The sequence below is a fragment of the Prinia subflava genome, chromosome 6 (genome assembly GCF_021018805.1).
Source record: "Prinia subflava isolate CZ2003 ecotype Zambia chromosome 6, Cam_Psub_1.2, whole genome shotgun sequence".
NCBI classification, from domain to species: Eukaryota; Metazoa; Chordata; class Aves; order Passeriformes; family Cisticolidae; genus Prinia; species Prinia subflava.
Window position 1 is genome coordinate 5,408,273 of NC_086252.1, and position 21,078 is coordinate 5,429,350.

Below are 21,078 nucleotides of genomic sequence, written 5' to 3' on the forward strand. Positions count from 1 at the left end.
TTCTGTATGTACTTTACCCCCTTTGTTACAGACTGTACCTCCAGCATCACCACACAGATCTGTTTGACACACTGGATAATTGCATCGGGTGTCCCCGAGATTGTCACCGCCCGCTCCGTGGAGTTGGGCAGCATGTCCCCCGCCACCTGGACCTGAGCACCTGTGGACTGGACAGAAAGAGAGAGGAAGGAGAAATCCCACAGCTGAACACCTTCAACCAGAGCCAGCTCCAGCTCTGATGCCACACGCCTCCCGAGGGCCCAGCACGTGGCACCTCATGGGATGCTGCTCCCACATCAGCCAGGCCAGCCCGGGAAGCAACATGATGCAGCACAGGGATCCCCTTTTCCAAGACAGCTCCCCCTTGGCCGTGGATCAGCTCCGAGGAACCACACTGAAGTGCCATTAATGAAATGGAGTCTGCCTTACCTCTCGGATTTCCTTGATCTTGGAGCCCCCCTTGCCGATGAGGGAGCCGCACTGACTTGCTGGCACCACCAGCCGCAGGGTCACTGGAGGTTTGCTGGTAGCAGTGCTGTTGCTCATGGAGTTGGTTATGTCCTTGGGAAGGAAAAGCACAGCACGTCAGCCCTTGGTACCTGACCACAACCACACTCAGTGATCAGCTGCCACATCCACACATTTTGTGGTCAGGTGACTAAAGTGTTCCCTCTTGAACACTTCCAGGGATGGTGACCACCACTGCCCTGGGCAGCCTGTTCCAAGGCTTGACCAACCTTCCAGTGAAGAAATTTTCCCTAATATCCAACCCAAACATGAGGTCTCTTCCTCTGGTCCTGTCACTTGTTACCTGGGAGAAGAGACCAACCCTTAAATGGCTACACTCTCCTGCCAAGCAGTTGTAGAGAGGGAGGAGGTCCCCTCTGAACCTCCTTTTCTCCAGGCTGAGGCCTCCAGCTCCCTTAGCGGCTCCCCATCAGATCTGTGCTCCAGACCCACCCTAGTTAGAGATGTGTGAAAGGTTCTGTGCTAAGGCCGTGTCCCAGTTAGGCAAATCCAACCAAGCACTGCTGTCCCCAGCCATGGGCCGGCTCACATTTCTCACCTCCTCAAATTTGTAGGCGATCATGGCAAAAGCCTTGAAGATGGCATCAGTGGGCCCAGTGATGGTCACAATCCGCTCAGGACAGTTCCCCTCTGAGATGTTGATCCTTGCCCCACTCTGGAAAGACAAGAGGAGTCCCGGAATAGCCACAGCCAAGCAATCACGTGAGGTCCTCTCTCAGCCTGATACCTGTGCCAGCCTCACAGCATTACATCCAATCTTCCAAAATCCCACCCTTCCTCTGCAGTGATTTCAGATCCCAACCCTCAGAAATGGTTTCCAAGGTTTCACTGCAAAGAAACCCATGGGACTGAGGCAAGACCAGCTCATGGGGTCATAGCCTGTGAAGAGTTTTGCTCACTGTTCTGACAACTCCCTGGGAGCTGCAGGCACAAAGACCCTGGACAAACTCAAAGCATCTTACAAGTGACTTAATTTCAATGTTTCATTGAATACTTGATGCCAGAAGATGTGATAGGAGTTTGAGTGTGAAGGGAGAAAACTGGTCCAGAGAGCTCTGGGGACAGCTGGCTTGCTTGTCCTGACCCTGGGAATTACTGCACATATCACACAGAGGAATGTGCACCTCTGGCCACTCTGCACTCCCTTTCTCCTACAAATCATGCACAGAGCAGCCTGCTCACCTCCTCACGCATCTTCTTCACAGTCTCTCCTTTCTGAAACAAGAGGGAAAGCCAAGCCATTACTGAAAATTCAAGACTTCTACCTTTAAAACAATCCTAGCCAAAATGCATGTCCCTAATACAAGGCAATGTGTAGCCAAAATCATGGGAGCTATTCTGCCTGGCCCTGAATACCCACATGATGGTCAGCTGAAGAGCTGAGCATGTAAATCATCATATATATATATATATATATACACACACAACTTCACAACTGTGAATCTTCCCCAGAGTTGGACATGCTGATGGAAAAAGAGGGCACAAGTCTACAAGGACAACGTGTTCATGCTGCAAATCTTTGCTGCCATAAACCTTTCTTCTACAACCACCCCAAAATTCCCTAATCCTGTATAGCCAGGACTTTCCAAACCACTGTGGAAGCACCAGAGCAAGTCAGGAAGCTTTTTTGCACAATGTAAATGGAGTCCTCTGGCCTCAGAGACAGGGGCTATAGAATTACTTAAAATATAATTTAAATGTTTGTATGTGACATTTTTAGTATTTCTTAATTAAGTTATTTGATGAAAACATCAGAGCAACATGACCATAAGCTCCCAGCCATCACCCAGTGAAAAAGCCAGGAACAGTCTGGTGGTTCATGGGTTTTTTAGGCCAATAGTCTTTGACCCCTCTGGGTCTCTCCTAATTTCTGGCTCACAAACGCAGCAACTAGCTCAGGCACCCCACACTTTTCAGGACATCACAGGGAGGAGGTGACTGCTGCATATACCACACCACAGGTGCAGGGAACAGCAACAAAGGTACATTAAAAGGCATTACCTTCCCAATGATGCTCCCAACTTCCTACACGGAGAAAAAGGCAAAAACAGAGGAACTGACATTAGAAAACGTTATGAGAATCCAGCCCAACCCCACAATGAAGTAAAGACCTGGTGGACACTGTCTCCAGCAGAGGGACAGGGTTGAGGGGCAGGAATGAAAGGGAGCAGGAACACCATGCCACCCTCCCCACTGGCAGGACAGCTATTCCTGAGGCTGGGACAGCTGGACAGAGCTGTGTGTGGGGCTGGGCAGGTGGGAGAGGCAGCTGTGAGGACACCCGTGCTGTGGGAGCCCCTTACCTTGCCATGCATCAGCAGCCGGATGGTGAGGGTGACGTTGAGGCCGCCTTCGGAGACCTTGGACTCCATTTCCTACCAGGGGACAGGAGATGTGCTTTAGCTGGGAGAGCAGCCCCAGCACAGGCAGCACCTTGGCTGGATCACCTGGGGACACAGTGGGGAAGGTTTTCTCTCAGAACAGGTCCCTCGGAATAGGACAGACCCCACAGAGCAGCCAAAAAACAACTCTGGACATCAGAGGGCATCAGAGGAGCAGCCTGGCCAAGGGCCGGTGGCTGCAGTGGGGCTTTAAAAGTTCCACAGCACCTATCTAGCAAACCGAAGTTCACCATTTCCAGCATAAAGAAAGCCACAAGGCACTTTTTCAGTGACCAGGAATTGTCTATCTGACCCCAGGAGCACTGAATGGGAAGGACAGAACTGGCATCCTGGTTGCCATACATCCTGACCTGAGAGCTCCCCAGCTGGGCAGACTGTGGACCACGCCACCTCCAGCCATTCATGTCACACATATTTAATGAAACCATGCTGTTTTCCTTATCCATTCTCTCTCTTTCTTCCTCTGCCCTCTTGAGGGGCCAAGAAATAAAAACCACAGAATGACAAAAAATCCTTAATTTTTCATTCCTGATGCCTCTTTAGGAGCATCTCTGCATGAGGACATGGCATGTGAAATGTCCCTGCAGCCCACTGCATGGGGAGAGCAGTCTCATCCCAGAGGGAGGTGCCTGCATCCTTCTACGTGCAATGTTGAGAGATACAGGGTGATTCTCCCTCATCTTATTTAATCCCTCAGTCTGTATCATATGGGAGATTTTTCATCCTGCTCACAAGCATCTGGCCCTTTGCTCAGAGAGAAACTTACGTGAGCAGAAAAAGCAGGACATAAACAAGTACTCAAGTACTGCTTTAATGCAAGTCGGGATGAATAAACAGCAGCAACGCACAGACTGTGGCTGGGAGATGGGTTTGATGCAAAACCTCTTCCCAGAGGTTATTATGAAACCCCAAATGGATAAACCCACGTGGTTTGCAGGGAGATAAAATTCCCTAAAGCTAAAGGACACTGGCTCACTGGGAATGAGGCTGCTTATGACCTACGTGCAAACGCAGGGCTTGAGGCTGCTGCATGTTACAAATGGAAAAAAAAAGGATGGAATCGTCACAAGAAGGATAAGAAATGAACTATGCTGAACACCAGAACAGGTTCACTGGCACAGGTTGCCCAGAGGTTGTAGACTCCCCATTCCTGACAGTGTCCAAGGCCAGGTTGGACTGGGCTTGGAGCAGCCTGGGATAGTGGAAGGTGTCCCTGCCCATGGCAGGTGGTGAAATGAGATGAGCTTTAGGGTCCCTTCCAACCCAAATCATGCTGCTATTCTCTGGTTCTATGTTAAGCCAAAAGGTGCTTTTAATGGTGGGGAGAAGGAGAATATTTCCAAGGAAAAAGATGATGACATTGGAGACTAAAGGAGTGGGAATGGGCTGAGAGATTGTAACAGAACAAGGCAAGATAAGGAATTTTTAAGACTGAGCCCACTGTAAGGTGAACAGTTAAGGAAAAGAGTAACTGGCTGTGTTGGTTAACCCCAGGCTGACTCCTGTGCATGCAAGGCAGTGCCAGAAAAGGTCAATAAACTGATAAGTGGAGGTCAGCATTTCCAGTGCTCACAATGTGCCAGGAGACAAACTCCTGCACTGGAGACATCAAAGAATCATGGAATGCTTTGGGTTGGAAGGGAACTTAAGATATTTACCATTCCATCCCTCTGCCATGGGCAGGGACTCTTTCCACTGTCCAAGGTGGCTCCAAGCCCCAGCGTCCAACCTGGCTTTGGACACTGCCAGGGATCCAGGGGCAGCCACAGCTTCTCTGGGCTCCCTGTGCCAGAATCTCCCCACCCTCACAGGGAGGAATTTCTTCCTAAAATCTCATCTAATCCTCCCTTCTTTCAGTCTAAAACCTTTACTCCTGGTCCTATGGCAGGGAGGGTGTTTGCCATCCCCAGCTCCACATCCCTCACAGAAGGAACCCTGCATCAGGCCGTTATGTAAATGCTTCCAATTGATTGAAAAAGTGGGTCATGTGTTAGCCAAATGCTCCTGGCTTTAAGATTTATCAGCATTATTAAATTAAACACGCTTCATGCTCCAGTGAGCGGGAAAGCTACATTGGCCTTTTCTTAATCATACTAGTGAAAGGTAGGTGTTTTATAGGGGGCTCATGAGCTCAATGGAAGGCAGGGCAACAATGGAGCTGAAGCATTTACTCTGGGTGCAGGCCTCCCCCAGCAGCCCTCATTCTTTATGGACAAAGGGCTGGGAAAAATTATCCCCCAAAACGCCATTTTGAGCATTTCAGAGCATTCCCTGCCGGGAGAGAGAACCATCTCGGCCCCTCCTCTTCACCATTGTGTTGTGCCTTGTTCACCACAGCTTTGAAATGGCTCCTTTGTCCACCCACTTGAAAGCCCTGAGGACACCATTACATCCAGCCCAATGGACAGAGTAGATACAGCGCCCAGCCCCAGCCCAGTGCAAAGCAGGTGCAGCCCCACAGAGGTCAAAGACATGGAATTAGGAGACAGAAATGTCAAGTTTGGCCCCAAAAGGGAAGTTGCACGGCGAGCCAAGCCAGGCTCTGCCAAGCACCATACCTGGGCAACCACAGGTGGAGGACTGGAGCATCCTCCTTCCATGTGTGGGGAACAGCCGAAAGTTTTTGCACCACAGCAGGGGGAGATCTGCCCCAAAGCTGGACAATGCCCTTCCAAAGGATGATCTTATTCCACAATAAATAGGTCTGTTAATTGCAGCTGCCTTTGGAAGAGTGCCTGGAGGAGTCATTGTCAGTTCTCAGAGCAATCTGGTTCTTCCTTGGTTCAAATATTCTAAATTCTGGGAAATTTCCTTAACATATCAGAAATCCCCTATATCTGAAAAAGCACCTCAGGAATTGGTGATCAAGGAAATGAAAGCCCAGAACAGCAGGAAGACTCCTCTTCCCCACATGCAAACATACGCACTCCAATTTTTCTCTTTTCCTATTTTTCAGGGGTCGGAGCAATTGCCTTGGCTGGCGCTCTTGTGTTTATGCTTGCTGATACCTCACAAATACCAACACATCCCTAAAATTCGAGTAATTCCCTTCCAATTAGGGGAAATCTGAACACTGTGTATTGAATTAATTTAATAACACGATCATCTCCCATACAGGAAGAGACGCATGAAGCAGAACAGGAGGAGGGAAATGGAGCTCTGGGCTGGACACTGGTCTCCAGCCCAGCTTCCATACACGAGCTGGAGAAGCGGATGCTGGGATCCAGGGAATCATGCCTCTGATATCCTATCAGGGATGCTATCCCTGATGCCAGGGGGCTCAGCGGAGCTTGAGCAGAGCCCAAATTCCTGCAGGGGCTAGGGGACATTGCTGGCTCTGTGTTAGCTGAAGTCAGCCCTTGTCCTCATTTTCCTCCTGCCACGCATTCCTAGGGCTCACTGGGTGCATGAGCCCCATGTGAGCAAGCCTTTGCTTCCTGGAGTTATTTTTTGGGGGTATGGCAATATTTTGTTCAAGCTATCCTAAAACAAACAAAGAAGACAACTCTGTGCAAAGATGCCCCAGTGGCATAACTCCCCCCCTGCCTGAAAGGTTTGGGTGGAAAGTTCACAGGCACCACCAAGCAAATGAAAAGGAGAAAGTCTCCATCACCCCCCACCCATCACAGGGCCTCCAGAATATCCCACTTTCTTGCAAGCATATCACAGAATCACAAAATGGTTTGGGTTGGAAGGGACCTTAATGCTCATCTCGTTCCATCCCCTGCCATGGGCAGGGGCACCTTCCACTCCCCCAGGTTGCTCCAAGTCCTGTCTAACCTGGCCTTGGACACTTCCAGGGGGAACCACAGCTTATCCTGGTCAGTGCAGGCTGATAAAATCCAATACCTCAGAGCTCTGCTGACCGAGAGCCCTTGATGACCTGTGCAGGTAAAGAGCAGGGTGGGCAGGGCCCCGATCTGTGCAATCCCTACTGTGGTACCTTCCTGAAGGACCACCCCCAAAACCCCACCCTGGAGAATCTCAGTTGCTCAGTGGTAATGGCACCCTGGAAAACATCCACCACACTTCCCAGGCTCTCTGGTGTTCCAGGAGCCTCACCAGCACGGGTGTTAGAGACAGCCACACACCCTCGGCATCGTCCAGCACACTGCCAGGATTTCCAACAGGGGTGGCAGAATTTAATGGCGGGAGTTAACATCTGGGACAGAACGTCCACCACTCAAGACAGCATATTCCCCTGCCTGGGAAGAAATGTTTAAACACCTCTGACCTCTCCATATCATCTCCACAAAACTCAGAGCAGGGTTTTCTGACCCTTGGAAAACAATGGATGTGTTAAAAGCAGAGAAAAGCCAGAGAGGCCAGGAAAGAGGATGTTTTTCTGACATTTTAGGCTTTCTAGCCTGTTTTCTCGTGGAGGGCTGCCTGTCCACCTGTGTAGGCAGGAGCTTTCTCCCCACTCATCTCCCGCTGACTTGATCCTGCCATTAAGACCTAATCCGATGATTTCCAGTCTGGTGTTTTAGTGGCTGGGAAGCTCGGCAATGCAGCCAGCTCGGGATTATGACGACGGCACAGTCTGACCAGGTCAAGATGGGGGTGGAAGGAGGAAAAAACAGGAAGAAATCCAAAGCCAAGCATTCCCTCAGACCACATGGAAATGCATCAGCCACCAGTGAGCTTCGGCTGTCAGGAGATGAAGCTGAGGGAGGGCAGTAGCACCATCTACATGAGAGACACCAAATGCCATTGGGAACAAAGCTGCAATTCCAGCTGCTGCCATTTTCCACAGCTGTAGTCATTTTGGATGACCTTTCTTCCTCTCTACTCTCCAGCTTCAGTGGAAATATTTTGAGTATCTCTAACCAAAAAGATGCCCTGTGCCCTCCTAGTTCATCAGTCACCAGGATGTTCCTGCCCCTCCCCTGCCTTTGATCATTCCAAGCAGCACAGGAGACAAATATCCTGCTCTGGCCCTCACAGAAAGCATCTCTGGAGGCTTCTTTCTCAGTCACCAGCTCCCATTTCCCTGCTAAGAATCATTTATTTTGGAAAAGACCTCTATGATCACCGAGTCCAACTGTTTCCCCAGCACTGTCAAAGTCAACCACTGAACCCTGTCCCCAAGTTCCACATCCACGTGTCTCATTAACAGTTTCAGGGATGGGGACTCAGCACTCCCCTGGACAGCCTGTGCCAGTGCCTGACCACCCTTTCCATGAAGAATTTTTTTTCTAATATCCAATCTAAACCTCCTGTGGCACATCCTGAGGCCATTTCCTCTTGTTCTGAACGTCTGCACTGATACGATTACACAGGACTCCAGCACAGTCACACTGCAGTGGGCTCAGGCACATCCTAGCCAAACACCTGCCCTCTCCTCCAGGAAATTCCCAGGTGATTTCCTGGTATACTCCTTGATCTGGTGAACTCCAGATAAACCCCAACTTACGGGCTCAGGCATCAGTCTCCACCAAACCAAGCTCAGTGCAGGGAGAACAACTTGTTTTGTTGTGGTGGCAGTGCCATTATCGCCTTCTTTTGTGTGAAGATCAGTGGATGAAACTGCAACCCTTCCCTGCCAGCCTCCCCAGGATGATGGTCTGGAATATCATTTCCCCCCCTGCAACTGGACAGCAGGATGAGAGTACCTATCTCTGTGCCCTGATACATACATGTGGGAGGCAAAACCTTGAGGTTTGTGTTAATTCAGGTACCTGAGAGATGTATCTGCAGAGATCTACAGCATGCAAAATTCCCATTCACCCACAGCAGCTGCTGCAGTGTTGCAAGCAGAGGTCAGACACAGACAAGTGAGGGAAATACAACGTAGTAGCAGCAGGATATTGGATGTCCTTAGGAAAGCCAGAAAATCTTGTTTGGGCTGGTTTCAGGGCTTTTTGATTGTGGGACCCTGAGCAAAAACAGTGGCTTGAACCTGTTTAACCACCACCTCAACAAGGTTATTAGAATTGCTAAGAATTATTAGAAGAATAATAGATCCTCATTTAATTGTTTAATTAAAATTTCGGAAGGTTGGGGTGAGCAGGGAGGGAATGGGAACATTGTACTGTAATTCAGCCACTTCCAAGCCACTCTGTTAGTTACTTCTGGAACAACTTGCCAATTAAAACAGTATTTTCAGTGAATGTCACACTGCGTAAGTGCATCAGAAACTTCCCCCTATGAGGGGATGAAAGCCAATGCTCTTTGCAGCTGGGTCCCCCACTACTCAGTGACCAGAAGCACCGTCAGATGCCTGTGAGCCTTTAGCAAGACCCCGATTGCCAAGGAAGTTACATTTCTTGGGATAAGGAACATGAGCTCTTTCCCCTTTGGTCTGCCAGCAGATTAAAGTATAGATAAAAATAACCCATTACAGATTTTCCTGAAATACCGGCTGTCCCTCCACACCCAAGCCATTATTTTGGAGAGGCAGGGAGCATCCACTGGAGCTGCTGCTGGTGCAGCGAGGAGCAGGCATCGGCTGGGTCTGGGCTGATGCCAGGTGCCCCAGCGGGCTGAGGGAGCAGAGCCAGCAGCACTGCACTGTCCCCCAGCCCAGCCCTGCCGCGGGGCTCGGCACTGCAGAGCGGGGCGGGTTCTGCTGCAGGAGCCGAGCCAGGGGAAAGAATCCCAAAGCTCCAGCGTCATCGCCTGGCACTGCAGGGACCAGGAGGGCGACTGCTTCAGTGCCACACTTCAACTCCACATCCCTGGCCGCGCCTGGGGGGCTCAGGGAGCACCACAAGCAGTGCTGCAGAGGCCGGCCGGACCGAGCCTGCTGGAGAGTGGAGTAAGTCTGGGGTGTGCAGGGAGAGGGGTGAAACCACTGAAAAACAGCTGGGAAATGCTCTAAAACCCCTCAAAACATCCATCAGGGACACTCCTGTTAAAATGCCAGGTGCCAACCCAGGTCGGAGAAGCTCTTGGTGAGCAGAGCAAGAAGACAAAATGAGCTTCGCAATGTGAAGAAAATAAGGTGGAATTTTGCAAGGCAAAGTACTGAACTAAATTGTGTGCAATTAAGCGCACAGGAACAGAAGAAATGCTCCTCATCCACCTGAAAGTTGCTGTGCGTGACAAGCTGACTTGCAGGATCAGCAGAAGGAAACCAGGAATGGTGAAATGGCTCTTCTAGGGAGGTCCAGGCAGCAGAGAGCAATCCCAGACCCCTGGGACCAGCACACACAGCCCCACATGGAAGGGCTGGAGGAACCAAGGCTCTGCAGCACAGAGGGGCAGAGGTGTGGGAAGGCCTTGAGTGAGGGGCTTAAGCTGCATTGAAGAAGATCCAGGAAAAGAGCCTCTCCACAGCCACGCCAAGCTGCCAGCTATCCTTTAAATCTTCCAAATATTCATGTATTGGCAAATAAAGCTCATCTCTGTTAAACAATCACACTTACAACCTTGGCACTGAGCCAAATGCACCCAGTTCAGGGTTTTTTCCTCCCAGCCAAAGGCCAAGGAATGGAAGCCAGGAGATGTCACCTTGCAGCAGGAGATGCCCCAGGGATGCTCTGCCAGGGCTGTGCATCAGCCCCAAAGGACCCATATCTTGCCCCAAAGGAGCCTGCACAGTTGGAAACACACCTCAAGTGATGAGACAGTCAAATATCAGCCCCCTAAGTGCCAGATTTGAGATGCCATTTTTCAGGGGAACCCAAAGGACTTCCCAGAAAGGATGCTCATGGCCACAGACCCATGCTGGATGCTCGCAAAGACGGAGGTTTGTGGACCTCCAGAGACAAGCAGCTTGTCTCCAGAATTCTGGAAGTGAGAGGCACAGCACTGCAAAAAGCTCCAGGCACATTCCCAGCATCCTTGCAGCTGAGGGGACAGCTGAGAGGAGAACACCTCCACGGACCTGGGAAAGCAGAAAGCGCCCATCTTCCACGGCATCCGCCAAAACAGATGAGGATGCAACCAGGAGCATCTCTCCACAGTGCCCAGCAGCAGCCATTCCACGACCTCCCTCCTTCCCCTCCTCCTCCAGAGCCTGCCAGCTGCCCTGGCTTTAATCCCATAGGCGGCATCATCTCAATAATTTCCTCCATTTTCAATCTACTTCCCTCCATTTTCAATCCACTGATCTGGGGGCAGTCCACAAATCCCTTCATCCTGAGAGCAAAGCAATCTACTGCTTCCTCTCATCCCATCTCCATTTCTCTACTCCCTGGAAACAGGGATGAGGTTTGGAGCATGTGGGTTGCCCTGGAGGGGCCTGTCCAGGCACTGCTGGACAGAAACATGGGAGGCTGGGGCTACTCTCATTAATGCCAAACAATTTCTCAAAGCACCTGGGGCAGGTCCTAGACCCTCCTAATCCAGGCATGGGGGAACAGGTCTTCCCACTCCCCTCAGTTGCCATGCTGGGGACGTAAGGGACAGATGAGGTGCAGAACAGAAAACACGTGGGGATCAAGCAAAGGTGATGGGGTGAGTCACAACCACCCTGGTCCCATCAATCCCGGTTGGATCCAGTGCACAATCCCAAAACAATGACTTTTACCCTGGCTGTAGATCCTCTTTGGGAATGGGAGACTGATCAGAGACATGGGAAGGGAGACTCTTGTCTCTGCCTGCCCTGGAGAAGCGACCCAGCACCCTGAGGGGATCGCTCAGGATGCAGACTAACCCCGTCCCTCCCTTGCCAAGCCCCCACTGGTGTGAGGCTGGAGGTGTGTGGGGGATCCCACACCGATGGCCACCACAGGGCTGTGCCCCCCCTGACACTGTCCCCAGCCGAAAGGAAGGGGCTGCAGGCTGGTGTGACACAGGGCTGTGTGGTTGCCCCGTCCTCATCCCGCGCGGTGCCAGCTCTCCCCACTCCGGCTGGCGAGGAGGAGGACGGGGCCCTTGGCATCCGGGGGTGGATCGCCAGCGCGCCGCGCTCAGACCCTGACAGCAGGCTCCAAAACTGTCACTCCTGATCTGTTTTCACTTCAGCTAAACCTCAGCCCCGATTACAATCAAGGAGAGCTGCCTCTCCTCTCCCCTTCTCCCTGTGGTAGGTCCTCTGTAACCTCAGGTCTCAACACTGAGCCAAACCCCAGCCGGGGAATGGATGAACTGGGAACTGGGGCTGCCAGAGACAGGGTCATGACTGTCCCTGTCCCCAAACCTGGCCCTGACAGCGAGGGCACAGCCACCGCAGTGGTTGCATCCCTGCAGGGCTGTGGGTCTCTCTCAAAATCTGTGGGGGATCCGCCACCGGTATCACCGATACTACAACCTGCCTCTGCCATGGGTGGCATCCAGCTCCAAAGCTGCATCCATGGAGTGGACGGGGTTTGGTGGCAGCAGGGTGAACCCACTGCCTGCTGCCAGCTCCCTTAGCAACCTCCAAATTAAATAAATAAATTATACCAGATCCGTGTGCGTGTGCATGCGATCGCAGCACCGGGATGGATGTGTTCAACGGGAAGCTGGGAAAAAGCTCAGTGGATGCAGACAGCCCTTGCTGACTGGAGGAGCCTTCCAGTTCCCTTTCCAGCTCAGCTGGCCATAAAGCAGCCGCAGAGAACCATCAGACTCACATCATGGGGGCTGTGAGCCACCCTCATGCTGCAGGACTGGGGGGCTGGAGGGCAGAGGTGCCACCCTGTGGGTTTGGGGACTATCCCCCGCTCTCCAAAGGCACACACAGTCAGGAGCCAGGGCTCCCAGTGCTCTGTCACCACTGGGATCGAGGTCATCCCAGTGTGCCTGGCGTGTCCTCCCCCCACCCCGCCAGCAAGAGACGTGCCGCCGGCAAGGTGCCCTCTCCGCCTGCTCCGCAGCAAACACCCATTTTCCAAGAGGGGGCCTGGAAAGAACAATTGATCCCCTGGGAAAAGCAATCCTGGGACCACCAAAGCAGCATGGCTGGCTAGTACCCGGGGGAGTATCCCTGAAGTTAGCGGGTGAGCAGGTCCACCCCAAAAGGGAGCCGGCCACCACAGAGGGATTTGCTCCATCCACCAGCAATCCCGACAGCATTCCTCTTCCCTCATCCCACGCTACATTCCCACAGCTTCTCCAATGCCATTCTGAAGGCATTCAAATAATGTTGGAGGCACTTATGAAGAGATTTTTCCCTCCGCCTTGACCAGTAGCCTTTTGTCCCCAACTCAAAATGAACATTTTCCTTTGGAGGAATAAACGTCCTCTTAATTCAGCAAGACTAAAAGAACATTTCCTGCAGTTATTTCCCAAGAAGAAAAATTTGCTTTTGTGTCTGAGAATGCTGAAAATATTTATATAAATGAATCTTTAAAAGAAAGGGGGAAGTCTCAGATTAAGAGCTTTGGAAATATTACCGAGCTATTCTGGAATTCTGTATCAAGAGCAAAACCCCAGCTATTAGAAAAGAATGCCTGGTTGGGATTTTTTTGAGTTTTTTTGTTGCTGTTGTTTGGTTTTTTGGGGGGTTTTTCGTCTGTTTGTTTGTCTGCTTTTTTAAATTCAGGGTTAGGTTTCTGTATCAAAATGCAGCCCAGCATCTGCCCTTGCATCTGTCAAAACAAAGGTCAATCATTTTACGGAAACTTAAACAGAATGTCCTTGAGCCACTGTTTCTGTTTTATTTTTAAGCTGAATGTGATTTCCAATTAATAAAATCAGTTTTTTTAAGATGGTTCACATTCAAATTACATTATCCCAGAAACCTCAAATTATGAGAAAAACGTATCTGAGAATATTTTTCCCTTAGAGTACGGAGATGATAATTTGGGGTTGATTTCAACAGCTTTTAAGTCCTCTACAACATTGGCCACTAATATTTCACTTTTCTACTTATAAAGTGATGATGAAACCAAGAAAAATGCAACAGAAACATGATGGTATCAGGAAGAATTTTGACACCATGAGGAAAATGGTATCTGAGGGCAAACAGAAAACAATGCGAGCATCATAATGAAAGGGAATCCTCTCTTCAAATCAAATTTCCCCAGCAAAAGGAAAAAAAAATTAATGGAAATAGGATAGAATTAAAAAAAAGAATATTTATAGCATTAAAAATTAATGGATATGGAATTAAATTAGAAGTATTTTTTAAAAAAATACTGGAGCTAGAATGGAATTCAAAATAAAAATATTAAAAATTTGGAAATCTACTGGAACTAAAAACCAGAAGTACTTAAAACCTAACAAAACAACAGAAGGTAAAAATCAAATTAATCAAGGTTGGGGGTTTTATTATGTTGCCACACTAAGACATGATTAACATCCCTGTTATTTTAATGTCCATTTCTTGGAGGCAATTCCGTTTGTGCCATTCCCACCCAAATGCACACACAAATGACACCGTCCAAGCCTGAGCTGCAAATCACGGAATTTAGGAACAGCTGGATATTCTGGTCAAGGAAGAGATAGATGCTTCCCTACCCAGAGAGACAATCTTTGGCACTGGCTGCCGGGCATAGGTAAATGGAATTTAACTAAAATAAAGCACACACTTCAAGAGTGACGATTTTGCAAAACAAATCTGCAGGAAGATTTGTCCAATTTAACTTGCATAAAATATTATTTTTGCAAATTTTTTTGCAAATTCTGTTTTTTTGCAAAAACAAAACCAAAAAAATATTTGGCAAAATAATTTCCCAACAATATTTTGGGAATTTCTCCCAGGAGAGACCTGAGGAGCAGCCACTAACTTAAGGGAATCCCGTTGCTTGCGTGCCGATCTCTCCCATAATCTAGCCTCACACTGCCATAGACTTAAATTTCCTCCACAAGAGATTCCCTTAAAACTCTTCCTAAGCATTCAAAGCTCTTCCAACCCACACCGGATTGTGGGACCTGGCTCATTCCAGGATTCTTCCCTGACTTACACTCGTGTGAAAAGTTGCCCGCGGCGGGTGGTCTTCCACCAAGACAATCTTTGAAATCCCCTTACCTTTCCCAAAGAGCCGCTTTCGTGCCGCTTTGGCGGGAGCGGGATCCAGACAGATGGCCAGTCTTTTCACGTTTGGAAAGGATGAAAAATGCTACAGGGGGGGAAAAAAATCCCAGTGATTTTTTTTTTTCTTATTCTGCTGTTCGGCGCAGAAGGGCTCCCAACCTCATTGGCCCTGGGAGATCCACCACGTGGCACGGGATGAAGAGCACGTGACCTATTTTCTCCCAGATCCCTGGGTTTGCTGGAAAGAGGGATGCACCCACTGCTGATGTTCTCGTCATTTCATGGGCTTTGATTTATTTATTTATTTTTATTATTTTTTTAAAAGGCCACTGAGCAAATCTGGATGCCCTGAGGCAATGAGGGCGAACCAGCCAACGCTTCCAACATGAAGGAGAAAGGATCTCAGCATGAGATGAGCTCCACTGTGCTGCCCGTGTGCAGGGGGAAATTTGGGCATGTTTTAAAGGGTGCCTGCCTATCCAGTGTGGGGCCAGAGCCTGCGTGAGGGACAGGAGGGCTGTGCTAATCCTCCCATCTCACAGGCAGTGGCACAGTGGGAAGGACCAGGCTGAAGCCCTGCCTGCATGTCTCAGAGTTCAGCTGGCTCTGTGCGGAAAGGGGATATGCTACAACTGCTCCATTACCCACACCAGATGATCTTGCACCCCAATGTTGCTCCTGACCCCTCCTCAGCTGTTCCCATCCTCTGCTGTCCTCCTGGCTGATGCGCCAAACAACTGCTCCAAGAGATGACAATCTCCTCCTCTGGAGGCTGCTGGAACAGCTTTCTGGGAAGCTGGACTAGGAGCAGTGGAGGGAGCATGGCACACTCCAGGCAGGCACCACCAGCCCACGGCCACACCAAGCCCAAAGGGTCTTTCAGTGTCCCCCCACAGACACTCACCCAGCCCAAAATGCAGCACAATTCTGGGGATCCCAAAAAGGTCCCTGAGACCCTGTGGAGCAAAGAAGGCCAAGCCACTGCTGCCAGTATCTGATTTTGACTGGTGCTGGGGGTGTCCCATTGTCCCAGCTCTGAGCCACCACATCTCAGCTGGCCATGGTCCACAGGCCAAGCACCTCCTGTCCTTCCCTCGGCAGCCAGGATAGGCACCAGCCCTTTGGTGTCCAGACATTCAGTGTGGGGAAGGAAAAAGGAATTTCTGGAGCCCCCAGACATCCCCATGTTTTGTCCATCAACGCTCAAGCCCATTGGTCCCATCAGTCAGAAGCTGCATTTTTCTGGCAACCAAAGTCTCCACCTGGCTGTGCCAAGCCTCGGCTGTGCCATCTCTCCATGCCGGGGATACATCTGCTCACCTGAAAGCTCTGGCCAAATCTACTTTGGGCATCTGCCCTTGAATGTCAGTTCTGCAAAGCAGCTGTCCCCAGCCACTCTATCACCCAAGGGCTCAAGCCCTTCTTATCCAGGGGTGGCACCTAAGGCTCCTTGGAGGACAGCTGAGCTTGGTGAAGCAGCCATGGCCACCTCCAGCCCTTCCTGGTATCATCACCATGTCCCAAATGCTGGTTCTTTCTTGCAGATGTTCTGCCTCCACAACTCTGCACAGGGATGGGAAGCATGAGGAGCACAGCCCCTAATTCCAGATTCTTCCCAAGGCCAGACTGTCTCACCACGCTGTTCCCAAAATCACAAGTACAGCCATAAAAGGCCCCAAACAGTGTAGAAAAGTGCCGAGTTTCACCCAAATCTTCTCTGGCTCAGAGGGTCACGCTCCAGCCAGGTCATGGGGCACTCAATTCCAACAAGTACACAATGAGGGAGAAACTTTCCACACTAAAATTTTCAAATGCAAACTATGGACACAGCCCAAAGCACCCAGCTCGCTGCTTACGCCTCCCATGTTTTCTGATGGCCAAGGAGAAGAAACCTGAGCACTCTGGGACTGTGGAAGACATCTCTGCCGACGGCGGGGGGTCGGAGCAAGATGAGCTTTAAGGTCCCTTCTAACCCAAAGCATTCCATGATTCTGTGATTCCACAAACCGCCGCCCCACCTTTCAGCCCCCTCCTCCTTCCCCAGCAAAGCTAAAGCTGGCTTCCCAGTAATCTTCCCAATAATTATATAATAGAGAGGCAGGCGGATAAATCATTTCAGGCTGCTGTGCTGATAGAAAGCAAGCTGGATTAAAAGATCTGAACAAGCAATACTTAGATTAAAATGGTTTGTTATTTTCAGCTGCAGGAAAAAAATCTGTTGCTGAAGTACAGAAGACACGAAGCAAAGGCACATCATCTTCTTTCCCCCCAAAACCCAACCTTTTTACACATTAGCTGAGACAAGTTCTAAGTTTCTAACCTCAAAGCAGGTTTTGCTTCCCAATAGGTAAAAAAATACATTTTACTAGTTCATATGACATTTTAGCTAAAGACTAAGAGCCCTTCAAGTTGCATTTTGCCCACGTGAAGCCATCAGAGCTCTTAAATCAGGAGAATCCACGCACGGCTCGGCAGATAACATCACTGCCTATGAGAAACGCTCCTGGCACAATAGGAACCAACCCCTTTGCCTTGTCCCATGCCTCCCCACACCCCTGAGCTGATGGCAGGCGGATGCCAGGCTTACCGGCAGTGCAGAGGTGGCAGAGGCAGCTGGGAGAAGCCCATCACACAGCTCTCTACAGGAACCTATATGTTGTCCCCCTGGCCCCCAGCAAGGTCAGCGGCCCGGGGTGCTGCGCTCTGACTGATGGCTTTGGAAAGGCGTGAAGGGGAGGCAGGAACAAAAGGGGGAGAGAAGGAGCTGGTGCTGGGGGACGAGCTCTCCGCAGGGCATGGCACTCATCAGCCCATTTTGGATCAATAGGTGAGCTCCGCTCATTCACCTTCAAGTTCAGATTGAGCAGAAGGGTCAAACTGGAAAATGGTTTGACACTGGCAGACATGTCCCCATTGCCAGCCTGCAGCCTCGTGTCACAGCTGTTTGCCTTGCTGGAATGGAGAATTCCCACCCCACAGCATCTCCTAAATCAGCATTCCCACCTGAGCACATTGCTAACCCCGTAGAATCTCCATCCTCAAGCATCAGCAGTGACCACTCATCCCATCACCTGGATGGGAGATGGAACAGCATTTTTTCCAGTGTACAGTCCCAGAATACCCTGAGTTGGAAGGAATCCACAAGGATCACTGAGTCCAATTCCTGACCCTGCAGAGGACAATGCCCAGAATCCCACCTTGTGCGCTTCCAGGGGTCTGTCCCAGCTGTAGTTTTTCTATAAAAACGTCACAGTACCACACACACAGGATCAGCCTTGAGTTCCAAGGCTGGAATCCCACAGCCTTGGGAGAGACAGGCACCAGGCTCCTCTCACTCCTACGGATGTGGGAGAGGGGCTGGGACACAGACCTGAGAGAAGGGATGGGATAGTGGACAGGCAGCATGGGAAGGCAGAAAAATCATGTCAGAGACCTTCCCAGAGTGATATGGGAGCTATGAGATGTTGTGATGTTCACCCAAATTTATCTGCAGGAAAGTGTTTTCACTAAAGCCAGAGAATAAAAACACAGTTGCTGGACAGGTGATGACAGAAACCTCAGACCAGACATAACCAGCACCCACCACATCACCAGAAACCATGGATAAACCTCCTCACAGCTTCTCTGGCAAGTTCTATCCTTGCTGCACCTTACTGAGTCACCTGCAGCTCCTCTGGGAAACCTCCATCCCCCTATCCAAAACACACCCTCGTGTTGCAGGTGCAGGCTCTGCTCTGGTTGGTCTCTCCCAACATTTTCTGTGCAGAAAACAGGGATAAATGACACTTGTAAAAGGAATGGGAGAAAAGAGAAATGGGTTTGTCAGTCACTACAACATTTCTGCTTTATGGAGCTATCTTCCCCCTCGGAGATGTGCATCCTCCTTTCCACTAATGGAAAATGTTGTCCCGCCATCCATTCGTGCCAGTCAATGCCTGGGACAACACGATGGCCTGGGGCCACTCCGGATCTATTTTAGTCACAAAAGCAGAGTGGCTGATGAAAATCATCCTGTCTCCGCACTTCCCAGCTGAGATCTTTTGCTGGTTTTAATGGAATGGCCAGCGTGGCGGAAAGCAGGCAGTGAGGGCGGAGGCAGTGGCATGGGAGACCTGCAGGGATGCAGGAGAGAGGAGGTGAAAACACCTCCCTGCAGGTGTTTCACAGCCTAAGGGACCTGCAAAGAGCCCTCCTCCCAGGACTGGCCCAGAGAAGGGGTGGCTGCCCCATCCCTGGAAGTGTTCTAGGCCAGGTTGGGTGGGGACTGTGGAAGGCGTCCCCGTGGAACAAGATGAGCTTTAAGACTGCTTCCAATCCAAACCATTCCAGGACTGTATGACTCGGGAATGACCTTACCTTACTCTACAGGATGGCTTGGAGCTCCAGAGTGATTCCTGGGAGGGTCTGGCTGCATCAGAAAAGGGCATGCTGAGCACAGGGGGGAGCCCAGCAGTCCACGGCACGAGCCTGCAGACCAGGACACGGCAGAGATTAAGGCATGGCACAGAGGAAAGACCAAAGCTGCTTAATGTGAACTTCAGAGAGAAATGAAACACAAGCTGGGTTGAGGGTCAGGGGACAATGATCAAGAACATCATCTCCAGGTTGTGTTTGGGGTAGGCAATCAGAACTTATATTTTTCTCTACATTGCAAACAGGTTTGGGCAAACTCAGCATCCGCCAACCATGGGAAATCATCCTGTGGAGGAGGGGATCCCTGGGATGCCAGAGAGACTCTGTGGGGGCAGTGCTCCTCTGTGGTCACCTGCCTATGCTGATGCCCAGCTGTGGAGCCAGGGGCCTGTTTCCTGCAGAACTCTAACAGTGGTGGAAAGAATCCAGCACGTTTCAGCGCCATGGGTGCCGGGTGCCAGCTGGATTTTTGCTGCTGCTCCCAATAAGTTAACTGGGGCATGCACTATCCGTCAATACAATCAATGGCGTAGCCTCAGCCACTAACAAACCAAGTGCCAGAGGGCAGGAAAATCTCTCCACTGCCCAAAATATTCCCTGGGCAGCAGGGTGGGTGAGCTCCAGACTCCTTGCTTGGACTTGGTGCTGCTCTTAGTGTGCTAGGGCACCTTGTGTGTTAACAGGGAAAACCTTCCTCTTCTTGGTGACTCAGCAACCTCCGTGCCCATCCCTGGTGAGCTGGGCACTGCCCTGCCGTGGGAGGGAGCCTGTCAGAGGCAGGGAAGCCCTCAGGACCTCCTGAGGTCAGTCTTCAGTCCCGCTGATGCTCACAGCAGCATCAGCACTAAGGTCAGAGAGGGTTGCCCAGGGCTTTATTCCTTTGAGGGCTGAAAACCTCCACGGGTGGAGCATACACAGCCTCTCTCAGCAACCAGCTGTCCTCAGAAATTATGTTTTTTCTCTCAATAGCTCTTTCCATGTCCTCCAAGGCAGTGGCTACATCCCCAGCTGGTGTCACCTGCAAGCAGCACAGGTCCCAGGATGGACTCTGAGGGACTTCCCTGCACTGCACTCAGCCTGCACAAGTCAGATACATTCTAAACCCCAGTAACTGCTGCAATCGCAACATTCAGTCCTACAGGCTCTGCCCAAAGCTAAAACTGGAAAGAATGGAAACCCCAAACTGTGACTCACCGTTGGAGGACCTGCAGGACAGGTTGGGGATCCCGTGGAGCTAATGGTCAGCAGTGAAGAAGGCAGGGAAGGATCTGGAAGACAGCACATCTCAGCACCCTGAGGGAGCCCAGGCAGCCCCCCACACACAAGGAACAGGGAAGCCCAGGGACAAGTCAGAGGAGCCCTTGGTAATTGTTTTTTTCCAATCAGTACCAATTGCTGGTCACTGATTCCAGGATTGATAGTAAGAAGGGAAAATCCTCATCACGGCATCAGTCTCATCAACATACCCACAAAAAGCAAGCTCAGGCAAGCATTTAGGGATGCTGGAAGGACAAGGGATTGCAAGGAAACCCAAATTCTTCTTCCCAGAGCCAGTGTGAGCACAAATCATCAACCCACACCCCACAGATTCACGGGGGATGAGACTTGCACTCATCTTCCAGGTCCTAGGTTTGAGTTTATCCCAAAGCAAGGCTTAGCATCCAGGGAACAGAGCATTAAGGAATTTGTTAGCAGTTTTCTTAATAAAAAACGGGTCCATCTCTCAGCAGCTCTGCTCCTTGTTATGTCCCACCCCTTCCACCACAAAGCTGCAGGTGAGATCCTAGCCATGACCTCGTGCTCCTGTGGCAGGCACCAGTGCACACCCAGGAGGTGTTCTCTGCCATCAGGGTGCAGGTCACCTCCAAGTACAGCCATGCCTGTGTG

At 50.6% G+C, this 21,078-nt stretch overlaps 1 protein-coding gene across 21 annotated transcripts in view; it reads right to left on the reverse strand.

The window, feature by feature from the left end:
- PCBP3 (poly(rC) binding protein 3) overlaps window positions 1–21,078 on the reverse strand; it is a 55,997-nt gene that overhangs the window by 24,843 nt on the left and 10,076 nt on the right. For 16 of the 21 annotated variants that reach the window (XM_063399957.1, XM_063399975.1, XM_063399972.1 and 13 more), the window contains exons 3-10: window positions 20,386–20,459; window positions 19,135–19,245; window positions 2,832–2,975; window positions 2,530–2,553; window positions 1,711–1,743; window positions 1,067–1,183; window positions 430–561; window positions 39–167 (exon numbers count right to left, since the gene is read on the reverse strand). In XM_063399957.1, coding sequence (XP_063256027.1) covers window positions 39–167; window positions 430–561; window positions 1,067–1,183; window positions 1,711–1,743; window positions 2,530–2,553; window positions 2,832–2,900 — 504 coding nt within the window. In that variant the 5' untranslated portion in view covers window positions 2,901–2,975; window positions 19,135–19,245; window positions 20,386–20,459. Of the gene's footprint in view, window positions 1–38; window positions 168–429; window positions 562–1,066; window positions 1,184–1,710; window positions 1,744–2,529; window positions 2,554–2,831; window positions 2,976–14,772; window positions 14,864–19,134; window positions 19,246–20,385; window positions 20,460–21,078 lie in introns of all 21 variants that reach the window. The other 5 variants (XM_063399974.1, XM_063399973.1, XM_063399956.1 and 2 more) reach the window with 4 other exon arrangements.